Source organism: Oncorhynchus kisutch, linkage group LG6 (assembly GCF_002021735.2).
Source record: "Oncorhynchus kisutch isolate 150728-3 linkage group LG6, Okis_V2, whole genome shotgun sequence".
Classification (NCBI taxonomy): Eukaryota; Metazoa; Chordata; class Actinopteri; order Salmoniformes; family Salmonidae; genus Oncorhynchus; species Oncorhynchus kisutch.
The window spans coordinates 5126579-5148222 of NC_034179.2; the positions used below are offsets into that span (position 1 = coordinate 5126579).

At 43.1% G+C, this 21644-nt stretch overlaps 1 protein-coding gene across 1 annotated transcript in view; it reads left to right on the top strand.

The window, feature by feature from the left end:
- The window catches only part of hook3 (hook microtubule-tethering protein 3), a 68746-nt gene extending 60620 nt beyond the window's left edge, over positions 1-8126 (top strand). The window contains exons 16-20 of the mRNA XM_031826042.1: positions 941-975; positions 1105-1187; positions 1329-1534; positions 1891-1962; positions 2986-8126. Of these exons, the coding sequence (XP_031681902.1) occupies positions 941-975; positions 1105-1187; positions 1329-1534; positions 1891-1962; positions 2986-3126 (537 nt within the window). The 3' untranslated portion in view covers positions 3127-8126. The remainder of the gene's footprint in view (positions 1-940; positions 976-1104; positions 1188-1328; positions 1535-1890; positions 1963-2985) is intronic.
- Positions 8127-21644: the final 13518 nt, after the last annotated feature.

Genomic DNA, 21644 nt, shown 5'->3' on the forward strand with positions numbered 1-21644 from the left:
CTTAGCTCCTAGCTACACCTGCTTCATACCACATGAGATATGACTCTTAGCTCCTAGCTACACCTGCTTCATACCACATGAGATATGACTCTTAGCTCCTAGCTACACCTGTTTCATACCACATGAGATATGACTCTTAGCTCCTAGCTACACCTGCTTCATACCACATGAGATATGACTCGTAGCTCCTAGCTACACCTGTTTCATACCACATGAGATATGACTCTTAGCTCCTAGCTACACCTGCTTCATACCACATGAGATATGACTCTTAGCTCCTAGCTACACCTGCTTCATACTACATGAGATATGACTCTTAGCTCCTAGCTACACCTGTTTCATACCACATGAGATATGACTCTTAGCTCCTAGCTACACCTGCTTCATACCACATGAGATATGACTCTTAGCTCCTAGCTACACCTGCTTCATACCACATGAGATATGACTCTTAGCTCCTAGCTACACCTGTTTCATACCACATGAGATATGACTCTTAGCTCCTAGCTACACCTGCTTCATACCACATGAGATATGACTCTTAGCTCCTAGCTACACCTGCTTCATACCACATGAGATATGACTCTTAGCTCCTAGCTACACCTGCTTCATACCACATGAGATATGACTCTTAGCCTCTAAATCATTCATGGAGAACTTTGGAAGTCTAATTTCCAGTTCACCTTTTCATTTAATTTATGGGGGGGAAAAAACTAAAAATCAGAAAGTCAATATACCAACATCAAATATGTGTATCGCAACATAATTCCCAGGGTTACAGTATTGTACTATGTCTCGACGTGTTACCGTGTCGCTCCAGCACCGTATCGGCTGAATGTAATGTGACATCATTGGTGCTTTTACAGCGCCCTCTGGTGGACAGCCAAGGAAGTTTCTCGTCTTGATGAAATCATAACCAAACTTTTTTTATTTTTTTTAGTCAATCATTCTGAAGAAGAAGAACGATGTGCACATGTAAGTTTAAACTATTTGTAAGTTTTAACTATTTTCATTTTAACTATTTGATCAATTAAGGATGTTTTTGTTTTTTTAAGTGATGACCCTGACTTGTCTGTTGCTGATGTTGTGTTCTCTAAAAAAAAGGGAGAAGTTACGGGAAGTGAACAGCGAACTGCAGAAGAAGTGTGCGTACATTGATGACTTGGAACCCAAATACACATCTAGCTGTAAGTTTAAACATCTATTATCGTTGTAGTTGTGTAACATTTTAGAATATTACACAAAGTAGACTTTAGCACAGATGCTTTTATCCATAGTGACTTAGTTGTAAGTCTTAACTATTGTGTCATTGTTGATTCTCTTTCCAGCCCAGAAAGTGGAGGAGCTGAAGGAGGCACTGAAGAAGAAGGATGAAGACATGAAGCTGATGGAAGACCGATATAAGAAGTACCTGGAGAAAGCGAAGAGTGTTATCCGGACCCTGGACCCTAAACAGAACCAGGGCTCGGCACCAGAGGTCCAGGCCTTGAAGAACCAGCTGCAGGAGAAGGAGAGGATGCTGCACTCTCTGGAGGTACCAAGGGGCGGGTGTAGGGGTTGAACTGGGTTTAGGGTTAGGTCCAGACCCTGAAGAACCAGCTACAGGAGAAGGAGTGGATTCTGCACTCTCTGGAGGTACCAAGGGGCTGGTGTAGGGGTTGAACTGGGTTTAGGGTTAGGTCCAGACCCTGAAGAACCAGCTGCAGGATACTTGACATAGGGGTTGGGTTTGAGAAAGGTGTTGGGTTAAGGGTTAAGGACAGGACGAGAGCGAGATCTTAATACCACCACTTTATTACATCAGACCAGTTTTAATAACTGTTGATCTCCTCTGTTGATCTCCTCTGTTGATCTCCTCTGTTGATCTCCTCTGTTGATCTCCCGCTACAGAAAGACTACGACAAGACCAAGGCTCAGAGAGACCAGGAGGAGAAACTCATAGTGTCTGCCTGGTACAACATGGTCAGTGTTATATTGAACCAGCACAATATTTAACCAATAAAGCCCGAGGGGGTGTGGTATATGGCCAATATATCACGGCTAAGGGCTGTTCTTAAGGCACAATGCAACGCCCTTAGCCGTGATATATTGGTCATATACCACAAACCCCCTCAGGTGCCTTACTGCTATATTATAAACTAGTTACCAATGTAATTAGAGCAGTAAAAATAAATGTTTTGTTCATACCCATGGTATACAGTCTGATATACCCCGGCTGTCAGCCAATCAGCATTCAGAGCTCGACACACCCAGTTTATAATACGTTATATTAGTCATTTCAAACACTAGAGGGCGCTGTAGGATTTCCTATGTCACTTATAATGAATACTCCATCGAGATTAAAAACAAGGAGTGGTGGTGCTGTCTGGTTTCAGTGTGTTATTTGTAGTAGTGGTGCTGTCTGGTTTCTGTGTGTATTTGGTTGAGGAGTGGTGGTGCTGTCTGGTTTCAGTGTGTTATTTGTAGTAGTGGTGCTGTCTGGTTTCGGTGTGTATTTGGTTGAGGAGTGGTGGTGCTGTCTGGTTTCCGTGTGTTATTTGTAGTAGTGGTGCTGTCTGGTTTCGGTGTGTATTTGGTTGAGGAGTGGTGGTGCTGTCTGGTTTCAGTGTGTTATTTGTAGTAGTGGTGCTGTCTGGTTTCAGTGTGTATTTGGTTGAGGAGTGGTGGTGCTGTCTGGTTTCAGTGTGTTATTTGTAGTAGTGGTGCTGTCTGGTTTCTGTGTGTATTTGGTTGAGGAGTGGTGGTGCTGTCTGGTTTCAGTGTGTATTTGGTTGAGGAGTGGTGGTGCTGTCTGGTTTCAGTGTGTATTTGGTTGAGGAGTGGTGGTGCTGTCTGGTTTCAGTGTGTTATTTGGTTGAGGAGTGGTGGTGCTGTCTGGTTTCAGTGTGTATTTGGTTGAGGAGTGGTGGTGCTGTCTGGTTTCAGTGTGTTATTTTAATGAATATCTAATGAAGCCACCGTGTGTGTGTCCCCTCCCTCCCCCAGGGCATGGCTCTACAGAAGAAGGCAGCAGAGGACCGTCTGGCCAGTACGGGCTCAGGACAGTCCTTCCTGGCCCGCCAGAGACAGGCTACCAGCACACGTCGTTCTTATCCCGGACACGTACAGCCTACCACCGCCAGGTAGACACGGCACCATGACCCCTACCTGACCCTGAGCCCTGTCCTGACCCTCCAGGCCAGGTAGACACGGCACCATGACCCCTACCTGACCCTGAGCCCTGTCCTGACCCTCCAGGCCAGGTAGACACGTCACCATGACCCCTACCTGACCCTGAGCCCTGTCCTGACCCTCCAGGCCAGGTAGACACGGCACCATGACCCCTACCTGACCCTGAGCCCTGTCCTGACCCTCCAGGCCAGGTAGACACGTCACCATGACCCCTACCTGACCCTGAGCCCTGAGTCCTGACCCTCCAGGCCAGGTAGACACGGCACCAGGACCCCTACCTGACCCTATACCCTGTCCTGACCCTCCAGGCCAGGTAGCCTCGGCAACAACTGACCCCAGCCCCGGAACTCTCCAGTTATCCACCAGACAGACGCTACTCTGTAACGGGCATCTGCTCTGCCAAGCAATCCAGACACCTCAGGATGGATTAAATCTCTCCTGTACCGTGCCGCTGTTCTCTGTCTTCTTCAGTTCAGGATGGATGAGTTGGTCTACCTGGATCTTTAACTGACAGTATTATTATTATGCACATTTCTCTAAAACATGTTACCGCTCTGTTACCGCTCTGTTACCGCTCTGTTACCGCTCTGTTACCGTTCTGTTACCGCTCTGTTACCGCTCTGTTACCGCTCTGTTACCGCTCTGTTACCGCTCTGTTACCGCTCTGTTACCGCTCTGTTACGCTCTGTTACCGTTCTGTTACCGTTCTGTTACCGCTCTGTTACCGCTCTGTTACCGCTCTGTTCCCGTTCTGTTCCCGTTCTGTTCCCGTTCTGTTCCTGTTCTGTTCCCGTTCTGTTCCCGTTCTGTTCCCGTTCTGTTCCTGTTCTGTTCCCGTTCTGTTCCCGTTCTGTTCCCGTTCTGTTCCCGTTCTGTTACCGTTCTGTTCCTGTTCTGTTCCCGTTCTGTTCCCGTTCTGTTCCTGTTCTGTTCCTGTTCTGTTCCCGTTCTGTTCCCGTTCTGTTCCCGTTCTGTTCCTGTTCTGTTCCTGTTCTGTCAGGAATCCTCTCTCTAATAACAACTCATTTCTTTTCTAACACAATGTTGTGAGCAGAGATGCAGTTTTCACAAAGCGGATTGATCTTTTTTATTTTATCTTAATGGTTCTAAAATCGGAGGATATTTTCGTATCTTGATCTGATGTTTACAGAACGTGATGTAATGCCGTGCAGTCAGTGACTGTCAGGACATGTATAGTACCAGAGGAGGGATGTGGTCTCTGAGTTGGTCTCTTTAGGTGTCCTTTTATGTGTGTTGAGTAACGCTGTTCGTTTCGTTTGTCTGTGTTAGACGGTCTTGTTGTTGCCTGTAGTGGGAGATTTGAAAGGTTAGTTGTATAGGGAGTCCTCTAGCCTGTTGGCAGTGTATTTAGCTGTAGAAGATATTCCACAAGTGTCCCCGGGTGTTTTAGACAAGGCCTTTCTTCATCGTCATCATCATCATCAGAAATGTTAACAGTAGAAAGCTTCCTATTCTAATGGACTGGTTTCTAAAATCAAACAATTTTTTAATTGGCTTAATTATTAAGGATCCTGAAATGAGGTCCTCTTCCCCTCTGTCGTCCGCTCATATCAGCCAGCGGGTCATTATTGATTATTGGAGCCGGCGATTTACCGATCAAGAATCTCTCTCCCGTGTCCTCCTGCGTTGTTTCAGGGAATTCCACAAACGGTCCTTCCCTCTTTTGTCCTGTGACTGCTGTGTGAACGAAACGGTCCTTCGTTCATATTTCAGTGTGTCGTGCTCCAGCTGCTCTCTAAACGGTCCATGTTAAAGTCAGTGGTCGTATCTGACTGTATCTTAACAGATGGAAATGATCATTTTGAAAGTATCGGAAAAAAAATAGTTTTTGAAATACAAAACGTGAACTCGTAAAAGAACCACTGCTGCCACGAGGACGTGGATTATAACATATGAAATTGATCTTTGGGGTTTAAACGTGGGGCGTATTTCCTGTTCTCACTGCGCTACGCCTTTACGTCTGGGACGGCGCGTCGTGTCATTCCTGAAAAGCAGTTTGTGCGCAGGGCCCCAGAGGTGCGCAGGGCCCCAGAGGTGCGCAGGGCCCCAGAGGTGCGCAGGGCCCCAGAGGTGCGCAGGGCCCCAGAGGTGCGCAGGGCCCCAGAGGTGAGCAGGGCCCCAGAGGTGAGCAGCTAACAGAGAAAGTTATTTCTGATTTTAGGTTCGGACAGATGCTAAATGAAAGAAAAAAAAACATGTATTTTTTTTAAAGTGTTTTTTAAAAATGTTTTGTTTTAACTTTCTCAACTCTACTTCGCTAGTTCATTAATCGTTTCATCCTCTACCTATCATTTTGAAACCTTCAGGACTTGACTGTCCTGTCTCTGCCTGGTCATATTATCTCTGACTGGTCATATTGTCTCTGCCCTGTCTCTGCCTGGTCATATTATCTCTGACTGGTCATATTGTCTCTGCCCTGTCTCTGCCTGGTCATATTATCTCTGACTGGTCATATTGTCTCTGCCCTGTCTCTGCCTGGTCATATTATCTCTGACTGGTCATATTGTCTCTGCCCTGTCTCTGCCTGGTCATATTATCTCTGACTGGTCATATTGTCTCTGCCCTGTCTCTGCCTGGTCATATTGTCTCTTCCCTGTCTCTGCCTGGTCATATTGTCTCTGCCCTGTCTCTGCCTGGTCATATTGTCTCTGCCCTGTCTCTGCCTGGTCATATTGTCTCTGCCCTGTCTCTGACTGGTCATATTGTCTCTGACTGGTCATATTGTCTCTGCCCTGTCTCTGCCTGGTCATATTGTCTCTGCCCTGTCTCTGACTGGTCATATTGTCTCTGTCTGGTCATATTGTCTCTGCCCTGTCTCTGCCTGGTCATATTGTCTCTGCCCTGTCTCTGCCTGGTCATATTGTCTCTGCCCTGTCTCTGACTGGTCATATTGTCTCTGACTGGTCATATTGTCTCTGACTGGTCATATTGTCTCTGACACTACCAGACACAACAGGCTCTAGTGGGGTTGGGGAGCTGGGGCTGCTAGGAAGTCTCTCTCTCTAAATGGTAGACTAGTGGGAGAAGTCCTCTCTCTGTCTCTCTGTCTCTCTGTCTCTGTCTCTCTCTCTGGTAGATTAGTGGGAGAAGTCCTCTCTCTCTGGTTGTATTAAATGAGAGAGGATAACCTGTCTAACCTTTTATAAAGCTAGTAGGCTGATTTGATATGAAACACTTTTCCCCAAAAGCCTTTTTGAAGCGATGTCCTATGTCATGTTCATCATGCACCAAAATGGACAGAAACAGGGAGTACTATTTGCCTTTTTGTGTTGCACAATGTTTTTGAAACGTATGTGCCCTAATGAACATGACCCAGGCGTGGCGCCAGGCAGCAAGTCAACAAGGATGTTATGAACGTGTTAAAGGGGCTTTTACCTCAAGTGTCAGTGTAAAACCAGTGTGAGGAAGAGACGGTTTAGGGGCTGTAGTAGTCTACACGTGTCTCTCTGCTGCTGAAGAGACGGTTTAGGGGCTGTAGTAGTGTAGATCCTGATTCTGATGTCTTTTTTTAATTAAAGTTTTCACATAATAACAAAAATATATTTGTCCATCTTATTATGCAACTGATGAACTTTGTTTGACTCTTCTTGTGTGAAAGACTGGTCTCCTGACGTGTGTTGATATGATTGGTAGGGCAACGTTTCTCTTAACTGTCTGTCCTGTTTGGTTTTTGCACGTCTCCCGATTAAACGTAAAACTACCCCACTGCATCCCAAATGGAACACTATACCCTACGTAGTGTACTACTTTAGACCAGAGCCCTATGGGGCCCTATATAGGGAATAGGGTGCAGTTTGGAACTAAGAGCTAGTTTCAAAACCACTTGCCATTAATCATGACAGAGGAGCTCTGGAAAAGTCTCCTAGCCTGGTCCCAGATCAGTTAGTCTCCTAGCCTGGTCCCAGATCAGTTAGTCTCCTAGCCTGGTCCCAGATCAGTTAGTCTCCTAGCCTGGTCCCAGATCAGTTAGTCTCCTCGCCTGGTCCCAGATCAGTTAGTCTCCTAGCCTGGTCCCAGATCAGTTAGTCTCCTAGCCTGGTCCCAGATCAGTTAGTCTCCTAGCCTGGTCCCACATCAGTTAGTCTCCTAGCCTGGTCCCACATCAGTTAGTCTCCTCGCCTGGTCCCACATCAGTTAGTCTCCTCGCCTGGTCCCAGATCAGTTAGTCTCCTCGCCTGGTCCCAGATCAGTTAGTCTCCTAGCCTGGTCCCACATCAGTTAGTCTCCTAGCCTGGTCCCACATCAGTTAGTCTCCTCGCCTGGTCCCAGATCAGTTAGTCTCCTAGCCTGGTCCCACATCAGTTAGTCTCCTAGCCTGGTCCCACATCAGTTAGTCTCCTAGCCTGGTCCCAGATCAGTTAGTCTCCTAGCCTGGTCCCACATCAGTTAGTCTCCTAGCCTGGTCCCAGATCAGTTAGTCTCCTAGCCTGGTCCCACATCGGTTTGTGCTGTCTTGACATGGAAACCGGAACTATGCGACAATAAACATTTATTGCCTGGTTAAACCAGACTGAATGTTTCAAACAATGGCGATCAGCGTTCCAGTATGGTTTAACCAGGCTATAATAAACCTCCTAGGACAAGATATTAGTTTCATAATAATAATAATAGGCTTTTCAGTCAGAATTTATCAGCAGGTTTTTTGGTTACTGTATTTTTATTCATAGGAAGAACACTTGTATTTTACATGAACTGAATTACCAAATAACCTTGTCCATTTTCCATGTGTTTATATTGATGCTTGTATACGATATGTACAGCACCGTATGGGAGAAACAAACAGTGAATGAGGAAGTCCGCGGTCATTTGAGAAGAGAACATGATGTTTTTAATCAGATGGATTTCACAGTTACCTGTCCTTGTAAAACTTGTTGATATGATGCGAACATGTACAGCTGGCGAGGAAGTTGTAATAAATATTATATAAAACTAAATTCACCTGTTTCTCTTGAGTCTTTTTATAGAAAGTCATATTCACATTTCCTAACCCCCCCCCCCCCCCCCCTAAGCCACTGATTGTGTTGTGCCATCGTCCGTGGGAGAATGACGGTCAACCCCCCCCCCCCTGAGAGAGAGTTGTCCTTCATCTGCTTCCCATCTTGATACGGAACGTACTACTACAGGTTACAATACAAGCAGAACTCCCTGCTTGGTGCCCCTGTCCTGACTGACACTGCGTTTTCAAATGACACCTTTCTGAACACACTGGAGCCGGCAGGGGAGGTTTCGGTTGGTCAGGGAATGGTGTGAAGGAATGCCTTCACAGGTTCCCTGGGAAAAGAGCTGAGGTTGGAGTCTCGGATCTCCTAGACAGACATACCACTGGGGTTGGAGTATAGAGTCTCCTAGACAGACAACACTGGGGCTGGAGTATAGAGTCTCCTAGACAGACAACACTGGGGTTGGAGTATAGAGTCTCCTAGACAGACAACACTGGGGTTGGAGTATAGAGTCTCCTAGACAGACAACACTGGGGTTGGAGTATAGAGTCTCCTAGACAGACAACACTGGGGTTGGAGTATAGAGTCTCCTAGACAGACAACACTGGGGTTGGAGTATAGAGTCTCCTTGACAGACATACCACTGGGGTTGGAGTATAGAGTCTCCTAGACAGACATACCACTGGGGTTGGAGTATAGAGTCTCCTAGACAGACATACCACTGGGGTTGGAGTATAGAGTCTCCTAGACAGACAACACTGGGGTTGGAGTATAGAGTCTCCTAGGCAGACATACCACTGGGGTTGGAGTATAGAGTGTTTCAGGGTTATTCCACAATATGTTGTTTCAGGGCCAGAGATAATTACAGACACCTGTGGTAATCTGAAAAAGAGGGCCAGAGATAATTACACCCCTGTGATAATCTGAAGTAGAGGGCCAGAGATAATTACAGACACCTGTGATAATCTGAAGTAGAGGGCCAGAGATAATTACACCCTTGTGCTAATCTGAAGTAGAGGGCCAGAGATAATTACACCCTTGTGATAATCTGAAGTAGAGGGCCAGAGATAATTACACCCCTGTGATAATCTGAAGTAGAGGGCCAGAGATAATTACACCCCTGTGATAATCTGAAGTAGAGGGCCAGAGATAATTACACCCCTGTGATAATCTGAAGTAGAGGGCCAGAGATAATTACACCCCTGTGATAATCTGAAGTAGAGGGCCAGAGATGATTACAGACCCCTGTGATAATCTGAAGTACCCAAAAGAGCCACTAGTTGTCATCTGATAAAAATTCCATAAAATCCTTGAAAGTTACCAACATTCTGGTACTTTACTGGTAAATTTAGGTAGTTTCCAGTAATATATCCTCCCTTTCTTACCCTAATTGTGACAGTGTGTGGGAGAATATCTTCACAGGAGGATCCATTGAAATATATCCTGTCATCCTGTCAGCCAACCACATGAAACAGGACTTCCTGTAATGGGAAGGGTTTGATTGCCTTGGAAATGAATCAGTGAACTTGCAGATGGACAATCATATCATCCATAGCTCTCCTCAACCAACCACATCCTTTTTATTATTTGACCAACCTTATAAACCGTAGCCGACAGATTGAAAGGACCGTTTTCATCCGTTGACATGGCAGACTGCTTGGTATGTATGAGGTCCAAAGCGATACATTTCCACAAAATGGCGCCAATATGTTCCGGATTAAAAATGTTCCTTGGTAAAGACTAGCTAGCTGTCCAATTCATTTGGAGATGTGTTGTGTTGGTTTTGGCCTAAATACAAGAGACCACCAGGTTTAACAGAACAAATAGCTGTTCTCTTGTGGGGGATGCCTGTTCAGTTCTGGGTAATGTTCATGACTGCATGTTAGAGATGACTGTTGACATTGAAACGAAGAGTAATCCTTCACAGTCACTAGTATGTTTTGGTAAAGCCCTTCCCCAAAGATTTCCCTTGGAGCGTTTCAAATCAAAGTATTGGCACCAAAACGATACTCTCTGAAGGTTAGAAATGGGTTTCATTGTTCTAGTGTTTCTCTCCACTTGACACAGACGTCAGTTCAACGTTTAGTTTCGATTTACATTTCGTTGAATTGTCAACTAACTTGAATTCAACATGAAATCAATGAAACATGTCATTGTATTGAGGTTAAAAGTTTATATTTTTTATTACAATGACTTTTTGCATTTGCATTGTTTAAAATCTATATTTATACGTGGAAATAATGTGGATTCAACCTGTTTCTGTTCATTGGGTCCATCCATGTTTTCTGTCTAGAATTTCTCCATCTTGTTTCTCAACGGGTTTGGAATGTTCATGGAAAACATTTGTTCTCTCTTTGAAGTCCTGTTTATTAACAATTATGACGAACTAAACTTCCAGTAAAGAAGACTGAAAATAGCTGTTCACAGGCTCCTTCCTTCCTTTCATAGGCTGTGTATAACATTAGCAGCCAATGATTCAACTCCATCTCATCTACCAGATGTTTATTGGGCTAAAAAAAGGTGTTTTAGGTCAGTGGAACCTTTTTAGCTCAGCGATAAGATTTGTCACGTGATTGAAAAAGCATAACTGTCTAAAGAGTTGATTGTGTTATGAACCGTGAAGTCATCATGGAGTTACCGTAGCCATCTGATGAGGAGAGGACTGACAGAGATGTTACCACTGAACAGAGATGTTACCACTGAACAGAGATGTTATCACTGAACAGAGATGTTACCACTGAACAGAGATGTTACCACTGAACAGAGATGTTACCACTGAACAGAGATGTTACCACTGAACAGAGATGTTACCACTGAACAGAGATGTTACCACTGAACAGAGATGTTACCACTGAACATAGATATTACCACTGAACAGAGATATTACCACTGAACAGAGATATTACCACTGAACAGAGATGTTACCACTGAACAGAGATATTACCACTGAACAGAGATATTTCCACTGAACAGAGATGTTACCACTGAACAGAGATGTTACCACTGAACAGAGATGTTACCACTGAACAGAGATGTTACCACTGAACAGAGATGTTACCACTGAACAGAGATGTTACCACTGAACAGAGATGTTACCACTGAACAGAGATGTTACCACTGAACAGAGATGTTACCACTGAACAGAGATGTTACCACTGAACAGAGATGTTACCACTGAACAGAGATGTTACCTCTGTTGTTACCACTGAACAGAGATGTTACCTCTGTTACCACTGAACAGAGATATTACCACTTAACAGAGATATTACCACTGAACAGAGATATTACCACTGAACATAGATATTACCACTGAACAGAGATGTTACCACTGAACAGAGATATTACCACTGAACAGAGATATTACCACTGAACATATATATTACCATTAGACACACACAGACACACACACACTCTCTCTCTCTCTCTCTCTCTCTCTCTCTCTCAGTTGGTTATTAATATACTTGAGGACCTTTTGGGGACCAACAATTTATTCCCATTCAACATCCTGTAAACCGTAAACCCTTAGCCTAACCTCTAACCCTGAACTTAACCCGCATTCTAACCTCTAACCCTGAACTGAATCCTCATTCTAACCTCTAACCCTGAACTTAACCCTCATTCTAACCTCTAACCCTGAACTGAACCCTCATTCTAACCTCTAACCCTGAACTTAACCCTCATTCTAACCTCTAACCCTGAACCGAACCCTCATTCTAACCCCTAACCCTGAACTTAACCCTCATTCTAACCTCTAACCCTGAACTTAACCCTCATTCTAACCTCTAACCCTGAACTGAACCCTCATTCTAACCTCTAACCCTGAACTGAACCCTCATTCTAACCTCTAACCCTGAACTTAACCCTCATTCTAACCTCTAACCCTGAACTTAACCCTCATTCTAACCTCTAACCCTGAACTTAACCCTCATTCTAACCTCTAACCCTGAACTGAACCCTCATTCTAACCTCTAACCCTGAACTGAACCCTCATTCTAACCCTAACCCTCATTCTAACCTCTAACCCTAACCCTCATTCTAACCTCTAACCCTGAACTGAACCCTCATTCTAACCTCTAACCCTGAACTGAACCCTCATTCTAACCTCTAACCCTGAACTTAACACTCATTCTAACCTCTAACCCTGAACTTAACACTCATTCTAACCTCTAACCCTGAACTTAACACTCATTCTAACCTCTAACCCTGAACTTAACACTCATTCTAACCTCTAACCCTGAACTTAACCCTCATTCTAACCTCTAACCCTGAACTTAACCCTCATTCTAACCTCTAACCCTGAACTTAACCCTCATTCTAACCTCTAACCCTGAACTTAACCCTCATTCTAACCTCTAACCCTGAACTTAACCCTCATTCTAACCTCTAACCCTGAACTTAACCCTCATTCTAACCTCTAACCCTGAACTTAACCCTCATTCTAACCTCTAACCCTGAACTTAACCCTCATTCTAACCTCTAACCCTGAACATAACCCTCATTCTAACCCCTAACCCTGAATTGAACCCTAATTCTAACCCTAACCCATGAACCTAACACTCATTCTAACCCTAACCCTGAATTGAACCCTAACCCTGACCCTAACCCTCATTTTAACCTCTAACCCTGAACTTAACCCTCATTCTAACCTCTAACCCTGAACTTAACCCTCATTCTAACCTCTAACCCTGAACTTAACCCTCATTCTAACCTCTAACCCTGAACTTAACCCTCATTCTAACCTCTAACCCTGAACTTAACCCTCATTCTAACCTCTAACCCTGAACTTAACCCTCATTCTAACCTCTAACCCTGAACTTAACCCTCATTCTAACCTCTAACCCTGAACATAACCCTCATTCTAACCCCTAACCCTGAATTGAACCCTAATTCTAACCCTAACCCATGAACCTAACACTCATTCTAACCCTAACCCTGAATTGAACCCTAACCCTGACCCTAACCCTCATTTTAACCCCTAACCCTGAACTTACCCCTCATTCTAGCCCATAACCCTCAATCTAACCCTCATTCTAATTCTAACCCCCAGTCTAACCCTAACCCTCAATCTAACCCTCATTCTAAACCATAACCCTGAACCTAACCTTTATTCTATCCCATAACCCTCAATCTAACACTCATTATATCCCATAACCCCCAATCTAACCATTGTTCTAACCCATAACCCTCAATCTAACCCATAACCCTCAATCTAATTCTAACCCCCAGTCTAACTCTCAATCTAACCCATAACCCTCAATCTAAATCTCATTCTAACCCTCAACCCATCCCTCAATCTAATTCTAACCCCCAGTCTAACCCTAACCCTCAATCTAACCCTCATTCTATCCCATAAACCTGAACCTAACCCTCATTCTAACCCTGCACCCTGAACCCAACCCTCAATCTAATTCTAACCCCCAGTGTAACCCTAACCCTCAATCTAACCCTCATTCTAACCCATAACCCTGAACCTAACCCTAATTCTATCCCATAACCCCCAATCTAACCATTGTTCTAACCCATAACCCTCAATATAACCCATAACCTCGAACCTAACCCTCATTCTAACCCTGCACCCTGAACCTAACCCTCATTTTAACCCCTAACCCTGAACTTAACCCTCATTCTAGCCCATAACCCTCGATCTAACCCTCATTCTAATTCTAACCCTCAATCTAACCCTCATTCTAGCCCATAACCCTCGATCTAACCCTCATTCTAATTCTAACCCTCAATCTAACCCTCATTCTAACCCATAGCCCTGAACCTAACCCTCAATCTAACCCTCATTCTAACCCATAACCCTCAATCTAACCCTAACCCTCAATCTAACCCTCGTTCTAACCCATAACCCATAACCCTCAATCTAACCCTCATTCTAACCGATAACCCTGAACCTAACATTAATTCTATCCCATAACCCTGAACCTAACCCTCATTTTAACCATAACCCTGAACCTAACCCTCATTCTAGCCCATAACCCTCAATATAACCCTCATTCTAAGCCATAACCCTGAACCTAACCTTCATTCTATCCCATAATCCTCATTCTAACCCATAACCCTCAATCTAACCCATAACCCTCAACCCATCCCTCATTCTAATTCCAACCCTCAATCTAACCATGACCCTCAATCTAACCCTCATTCTAACCCATAACCCTGAACCTAACCCTCATTATATCCCATAACCATCCATCTAACCCTCATTCTAACCCATAACCCTCAATCTAACCCATAACCCTAAACCTAATCCTTATTCTATCCCATAACCCTGAACCTAACCCTCATTTTAACCATAACCCTGAACCTAACCCTCATTCTAGCCCATAACCCTCAATATAACCCTCATTCTAAGCCATAACCCTGAACCTAACCTTCATTCTATCCCATAATCCTCATTCTAACCCATAACCCTCAATCTAACCCATAACCCTCAACCCATCCCTCATTCTAATTCCAACCCTCAATCTAACCATGACCCTCAATCTAACCCTCATTCTAACCCATAACCCTGAACCTAACCCTCATTATATCCCATAACCATCCATCTAACCCTCATTCTAACCCATAACCCTCAATCTAACCCATAACCCTAAACCTAATCCTTATTCTAACCCATAACCCTCATTCTAACCCATAACCCTCAATCTAACCCTCATTCTGACCCATAAACCTGAACCTAACCCTCAGTCTAACCCTGAACCCAACCCCCATTCTAACCCTAACCCTCATTCTAACTCATAACCCTGAACCTAACCCTAATTCTATCCCATAACCCTCAATCTAACCATTGTTCTAACCCATAACTCTCAATCTAACCCATAACCCCGAACCCAACCCTCATTCTAACCCTGCACCCTGAACCTAATCCTCATTCTAACCCATAACCCTGAACCTAACCCTCATTCTAACCCTGCACCCTGCACCTAACCCTCATTTTAACCCCTAACCCTGAACTTAACCCTCATTCTAGCCCATAACCCTCAATCAAACCCTCATTCTAATTCTAACCCTCAATCTAACCCTAACCCTCAATCTAACCCTCATTCTAATTCTAACCCTCACTCTAACCCTAACCCTCAATCTAACCCTCATTCTAATTCTAACCCTCAATCTAACCCATAACCCTAAACCTAACCCTCATTCTAACCCTCAACACATCCCTCATTCTAATTCCAACCCTCAATCTAACCATAACCCTCATTCTAACCCATAACCCTGAACCTAACCCTCATTCTAAACAATAACCCTCAATCTAACCCATAAACCTGAACCTAACCCTCATTCTAACCCTGCACCCTGAGCCTAACCCTAACCCTCATTCTAAACAATAACCCTCAATCTAACCCTCATTCTAACCCATAAACCTGAACCTAACCCTCATTCTAACCCTGCACCCTGAGCCTAACCCTAACCCTCATTCTAAACAATAACCCTCAATCTAACCCTCATTCTAACCCATTCCATTTTCTGGAATTGTCTAAGATGTTTAAAAGCACAGACTACTTAGTGTATGTAAACTTTGTTGTTTGTTGAGATAAGAATAACAAATAATTAAAGAGCAGCAGTAAATAACAATAGCGGGGCGATATACAGGGGTACCGGTGTCAAGGTAATTGAGGTAATATGTATATGTGGGTAGAGTTATTAAAGTGACAATGCATAGATAATAACAGTGAGTAGCAGGAGTATGGGAGGTGCAAATAGTCTGGGTAGCCATTTGATTAGATGTTCAGGAGTCTTATGGCTTGGGGTTAGAAGCTGTTTAGAAGCCTCTTGGACCTGGATGTGGTGCTCCGGTACAGATATAAGTCCTCTGAGGTCTAAGTGGTTTAATTAATCAATTCCCGGCAACCCGGCCGTTGCAGCAAGCTGTGTGAGAAAAACCTCAGCTGTTCAAACAAAGATTTGATTTACTGGACAGAGCTTAGAGCATGAGCTCACGACACGCTGGCTAAAAATGTCACGATAACTCAAATGCATCCTCTCTCGGTGTGGTGTGTGTGTTGCTTGCCTCAGTTTTCATAGAAACATTCACATCACATAAATTATAGCTGACAAAGGGAGGGGATATTACTGGAAACTTTCAAAGTTTACCAAATTTGGGTAGTTTACTGGTAAACTTTACAAGATTTTGTAATTTACCACAACCTCTAGTGGTCCTTTTAGTACTTCAGATTATCACAGGTGTCTGTAATTATCTCTGTCCCTCTACTTCAGATTATCACAGGGGTGTAATTATCTCTGGCCCTCTACTTCAGATTATCACAGGGGTGTAATTATCTCTGGCCCTCTACTTCAGATTATCACAGGGGTATAATTATCTCTGGCCCTCTACTTCAGATTATCACAGGGGTGTAATTATCTCTGTCCCTCTACTTCAGATTATCACAGGGGTGTAATTATCTCTGTCCCTCTACTTCAGATAATCACAGGGGTGTAATTATCTCTGGCCCTCTACTTCAGATTACCACAGGGGTGTAATTATCTCTGACCCTCTACTTCAGATAATCACAGGGGTGTAATTATCTCTGGCCCTCTACTTCAGATTATCACGGGTGTAATTATCTCTGACCCTCTACTTCAGATAATCACAGGGGTGTAATTAATTCTGACCCTCTACTTCAGATTACCACAGGGGTGTAATTATCTCTGGCCCTCTACTTCAGATTACCACAGGTGTCTGTAATTATCTCTGGCCCTCTACTTCAGATTACCACAGGTGTCTGTAATTATCTCTGGCCCTCCCCTCCGAGTAGCCTTATCACATCTCAAATATACAGTACCAGTCAAACGTTTGGACACATCTACTCATTCCAGGGTATTTCTTTATTTTGATTATTTCCTACATCATAGAATAATAGTGAAGACATCAAAACTATGAAATAACACATATGGAATCATGTAGTAACCAAAAAAGTGTTCAACAAATATTTTAATTAATCAAAGTTGCCACCCTTTGCCTTGATGACAGCTTTGCATATTTGGCATTCTCTCAACCAGCTTCACCTGGTAGTCACCTGGGATTCATTTCAATTAACATGTGTGCCTTGAATTTCTTTCCTTCTTAATGCATTTGAGACAATCAGTTGTGTTGTGACAAGGTAGGGGTGGTATACAGAAGATAGCCCTATATGGTAAAAGACCAAGTCCATATTATGGCAAGAACATCTCAATTAAGCAAAGAGAAACGACAGTCCATCATTACTTTAAAACATGAAGGTCAGTCAATCCGGAACATTTAAAGAACTTAGAAAGTTTCAAGTGCAGTCAAAAACCATCAAGTGCTGTAACGAGAGTCAGCAAGCAAGTTCAGGAAGTGTTTTAATAAATAAAATAATCAGTGAACACGAAAGACAAACAATGACACCTGTGGAAAGAACCAAGGGGAGTGACAGATATAGGGAAGATAATCAAGGAGGTGATGGAGTCCAGGGGAGGGACAGATATAGGGAAGGTAATCAAGGAGGTGATGGAGTCCAGGGGAGGGACAGATATAGGGAAGGTAATCAAGGAGGTGATGGAGTCCAGGTGAGTGACAGATATAGGGAAGGTAATCAAGGAGGTGATGGAGTCCAGGGGAGGGACAGATATAGGGAAGATAATCAAGGAGGTGATGGAGTCCAGGTGAGTGACAGATATAGGGAAGATAATCATGGAGGTGATGGAGTCCAGGTGAGTGACAGATATAGGGAAGATAATCAAGGAGGTGATGGAGTCCAGGTGAGTGACAGATATAGGGAAGATAATCAAGGAGGTGATGGAGTCCAGGTGAGTGACAGATATAGGGAAGATAATCATGGAGGTGATGGAGTCCAGGTGAGTGACAGATATAGGGAAGATAATCAAGGAGGTGATGGAGTCCAGGTGAGTGACAGATATAGGGAAGGTAATCAAGGAGGTGATGGAGTCCAGGTGAGTGACAGATATAGGGAAGATAATCAAGGAGGTGATGGAGTCCAGGTGAGTGACAGATATAGGGAAGATAATCAAGGAGGTGATGGAGTCCAGGTGAGTGACAGATATAGGGAAGATAATCAAGGAGGTGATGGAGTCCAGGTGAGTGACAGATATAGGGAAGATAATCAAGGAGGTGAAGGAGTCCAGGTGAGTGTCATGAGACGCTGGTGACAGGTGTGCGGGATAATCAGCAGCCTGATGACCTAGAGGCTGGGGAGGGAGTATATGTGACAAGCACTATGATGAAACTGGCTCTCATGAGGACCGCCACAAGAAAGGAAGACCCAGAGTTACCTCTGCTGCAAAGAATAAGTTCATTAGAGTTAATTGCATCTCAGATTGCAGCCCAAATAAATGCTTCACAGAGTTCAAGTACCAGACACATCTCAACATCAACTGTTCAGAGGAGACTGCGTGAATCAGGCCTTTCATGGTTGAATTTCTGCAAAGAAACCACTACTAAAGGACACCAATAATAAGAAGAGACTTGCTTGGACCAAGAAACACGAGCAATGGACATTAGACCGGTGGAAATCTGTCCTTTGGTCTGATGAGTCCAAATTTGAGAATTTAGGATCCAACGGCCGTGTCTTTGTGAGACGCAGAGTAGGTGAACGGATGATCTCTGCATGTGTGGTTCCCACCGTGAAGCATGGAGGAGGAGGAGGTGTGGGAGTGCTTGGCTGGTGACACTCTCTATGATTTATATGCAGTGGGGCAAAAAAAGTATTTAGTCAGCCAACAATTGTGCAAGTTCTCCCATTTAAAAAGATGAGAGAGGCCTGTAATCATAGGTACACTTCAACGATGACAGACAAAATGAGAAAAAAAATCACATTGTAGGATTTTTTATGAATTTATTTGCAAATTATGGTGGAAAATAAGTATTAAATAGTATTAATAGTAAAAATACAGAATAACCCTTGGATGAGTTGGTGTGTCCAAACTTTTGACTGACCCTGCACAGAGATAACGTGACGAGGTCCAACTAGATGTATTGAACTAGGTAGGGAATCAACTAGATGTATTGAACTGGGTAGGGAATCAACTAGGTAGGGAATCAACTAGATGTATTGAACTGGGTAGGGAATCAACTAGGTAGGGAATCAACTAAATGTATTGAACTGGGTAGGGAATCAACTAGATGTATTGAACTGGGTAGGGAATCAACTAGGTAGGGAATCAACTAGATGTATTGAACTAGGTAGGGAATCAACTAGATGTATTGAACTAGGTAGGGAATCAACTAGATGTATTGAACTGGGTAGGGAATCAACTAGGTAGGGAATCAACTAGATGTATTGAACTGGGTAGGGAATCAACTAGGTAGGGAATCAACTAGATGTATTGAACTAGGTAGGGAATCTACTAGATGTATTGAACTAGGTAGGGAATCAACTAGATGTATTGAACTAGGTAGGGAATCAACTAGATGTATTGAACTAGGTAGGGAATCAACTAGATGTATTGAACTAGGTAGGGAATCAACTAGATGTATTGAACTAGGTAGGAAATCAACTAGATGTATTGAACTAGGTAGGGAATCAACTAGATGTATTGAACTAGGTAGGGAATCAACTAGATGTATTGAACTAGGTAGGGAATCAACTAGATGTATTGAACTAGGTAGGGAATCAACTAGATGTATTGAACTAGGTAGGGAATCAACTAGATGTATTGAACTAGGTAGGACATCAACTAGATGTATTGAACTAGGTAGGGAATCAACTAGATGTATTGAACTAGGTAGGGAATCAACTAGATGTATTGAACTAGGTAGGAAATCAACTAGATGTATTGAACTAGGTAGGGAATCAACTAGATGTATTGAACTAGGTAGGGAATCAACTAGATGTATTGAACTAGGTAGGAAATCAACTAGATGTATTGAACTAGGTAGGGAATCAACTAGATGTATTGAACTAGGTAGGGAATCAACTAGATGTATTGAACTAGGTAGGAAATCAACTAGATGTATTGAACTAGGTAGGGAATCAACTAGATGTATTGAACTAGGTAGGGAATCAACTAGATGTATTGAACTGGGTAGGGAATCAACTAGATGTATTGAACTGGGTAGGGAATCAACTAGGTAGGGAATCAACTAGATGTATTGAACTAGGTAGGGAATCAACTAGGTAGGGAATCAACTAGATGTATTGAACTGGGTAGGGAATCAACTAGGTAGGGAATCAACTAGATGTATTGAACTGGGTAGGGAATCAACTAGGTAGGGAATCAACTAGATGTATTGAACTAGGTAGGGAATCAACTAGATGTATTGAACTAGGTAGGGAATCAACTAGATGTATTGAACTAGGTAGGGAATCAACTAGATGTATTGAACTAGGTAGGGAATCAACTAGATGTATTGAACTAGGTAGGGAATCAACTAGATGTATTGAACTAGGTAGGGAATCAACTAGATGTATTGAACTAGGTTGGGAATCAACTAGATGTATTGAACTAGGTAGGGAATCAACTAGATGTATTGAACTGGGTAGGAAATCAACTAGATGTATTGAACTAGGTAGGGAATCAACTAGATGTATTGAACTAGGTAGGGAATCAACTAGGTAGGGAATCAACTAGGTAGGGAATCAACTAGGTAGGGAATCAACTAGATGTATTGAACTGGGTAGGGAATCAACTAGGTAGGGAATCAACTAGATGTATTGAACTAGGTAGGGAATCAACTAGATGTATTGAACTAGGTAGGGAATCAACTAGATGTATTGAACTGGGTAGGGAATCAACTAGGTAGGGAATCAACTAGATGTATTGAACTGGGTAGGGAATCAACTAGGTAGGGAATCAACTAGATGTATTGAACTAGGTAGGGAATCTACTAGATGTATTGAACTAGGTAGGGAATCAACTAGATGTATTGAACTAGGTAGGGAATCAACTAGATGTATTGAACTAGGTAGGGAATCAACTAGATGTATTGAACTAGGTAGGGAATCAACTAGATGTATTGAACTAGGTAGGGAATCAACTAGATGTATTGAACTAGGTAGGAAATCAACTAGATGTATTGAACTAGGTAGGGAATCAACTAGATGTATTGAACTAGGTAGGGAATCAACTAGATGTATTGAACTAGGTAGGGAATCAACTAGATGTATTGAACTAGGTAGGGAATCAACTAGATGTATTGAACTAGGTAGGGAATCAACTAGATGTATTGAACTAGGTAGGGAATCAACTAGATGTATTGAACTAGGTAGGAATCAACTAGATGTATTGAACTAGGTAGGGAATCAACTAGATGTATTGAACTAGGTAGGGAATCAACTAGATGTATTGAACTAGGTAGGAAATCAACTAGATGTATTGAACTAGGTAGGGAATCAACTAGATGTATTGAACTAGGTAGGGAATCAACTAGATGTATTGAACTAGGTAGGAAATCAACTAGATGTATTGAACTAGGTAGGGAATCAACTAGATGTATTGAACTAGGTAGGGAATCAACTAGATGTATTGAACTAGGTAGGAAATCAACTAGATGTATTGAACTAGGTAGGGAATCAACTAGATGTATTG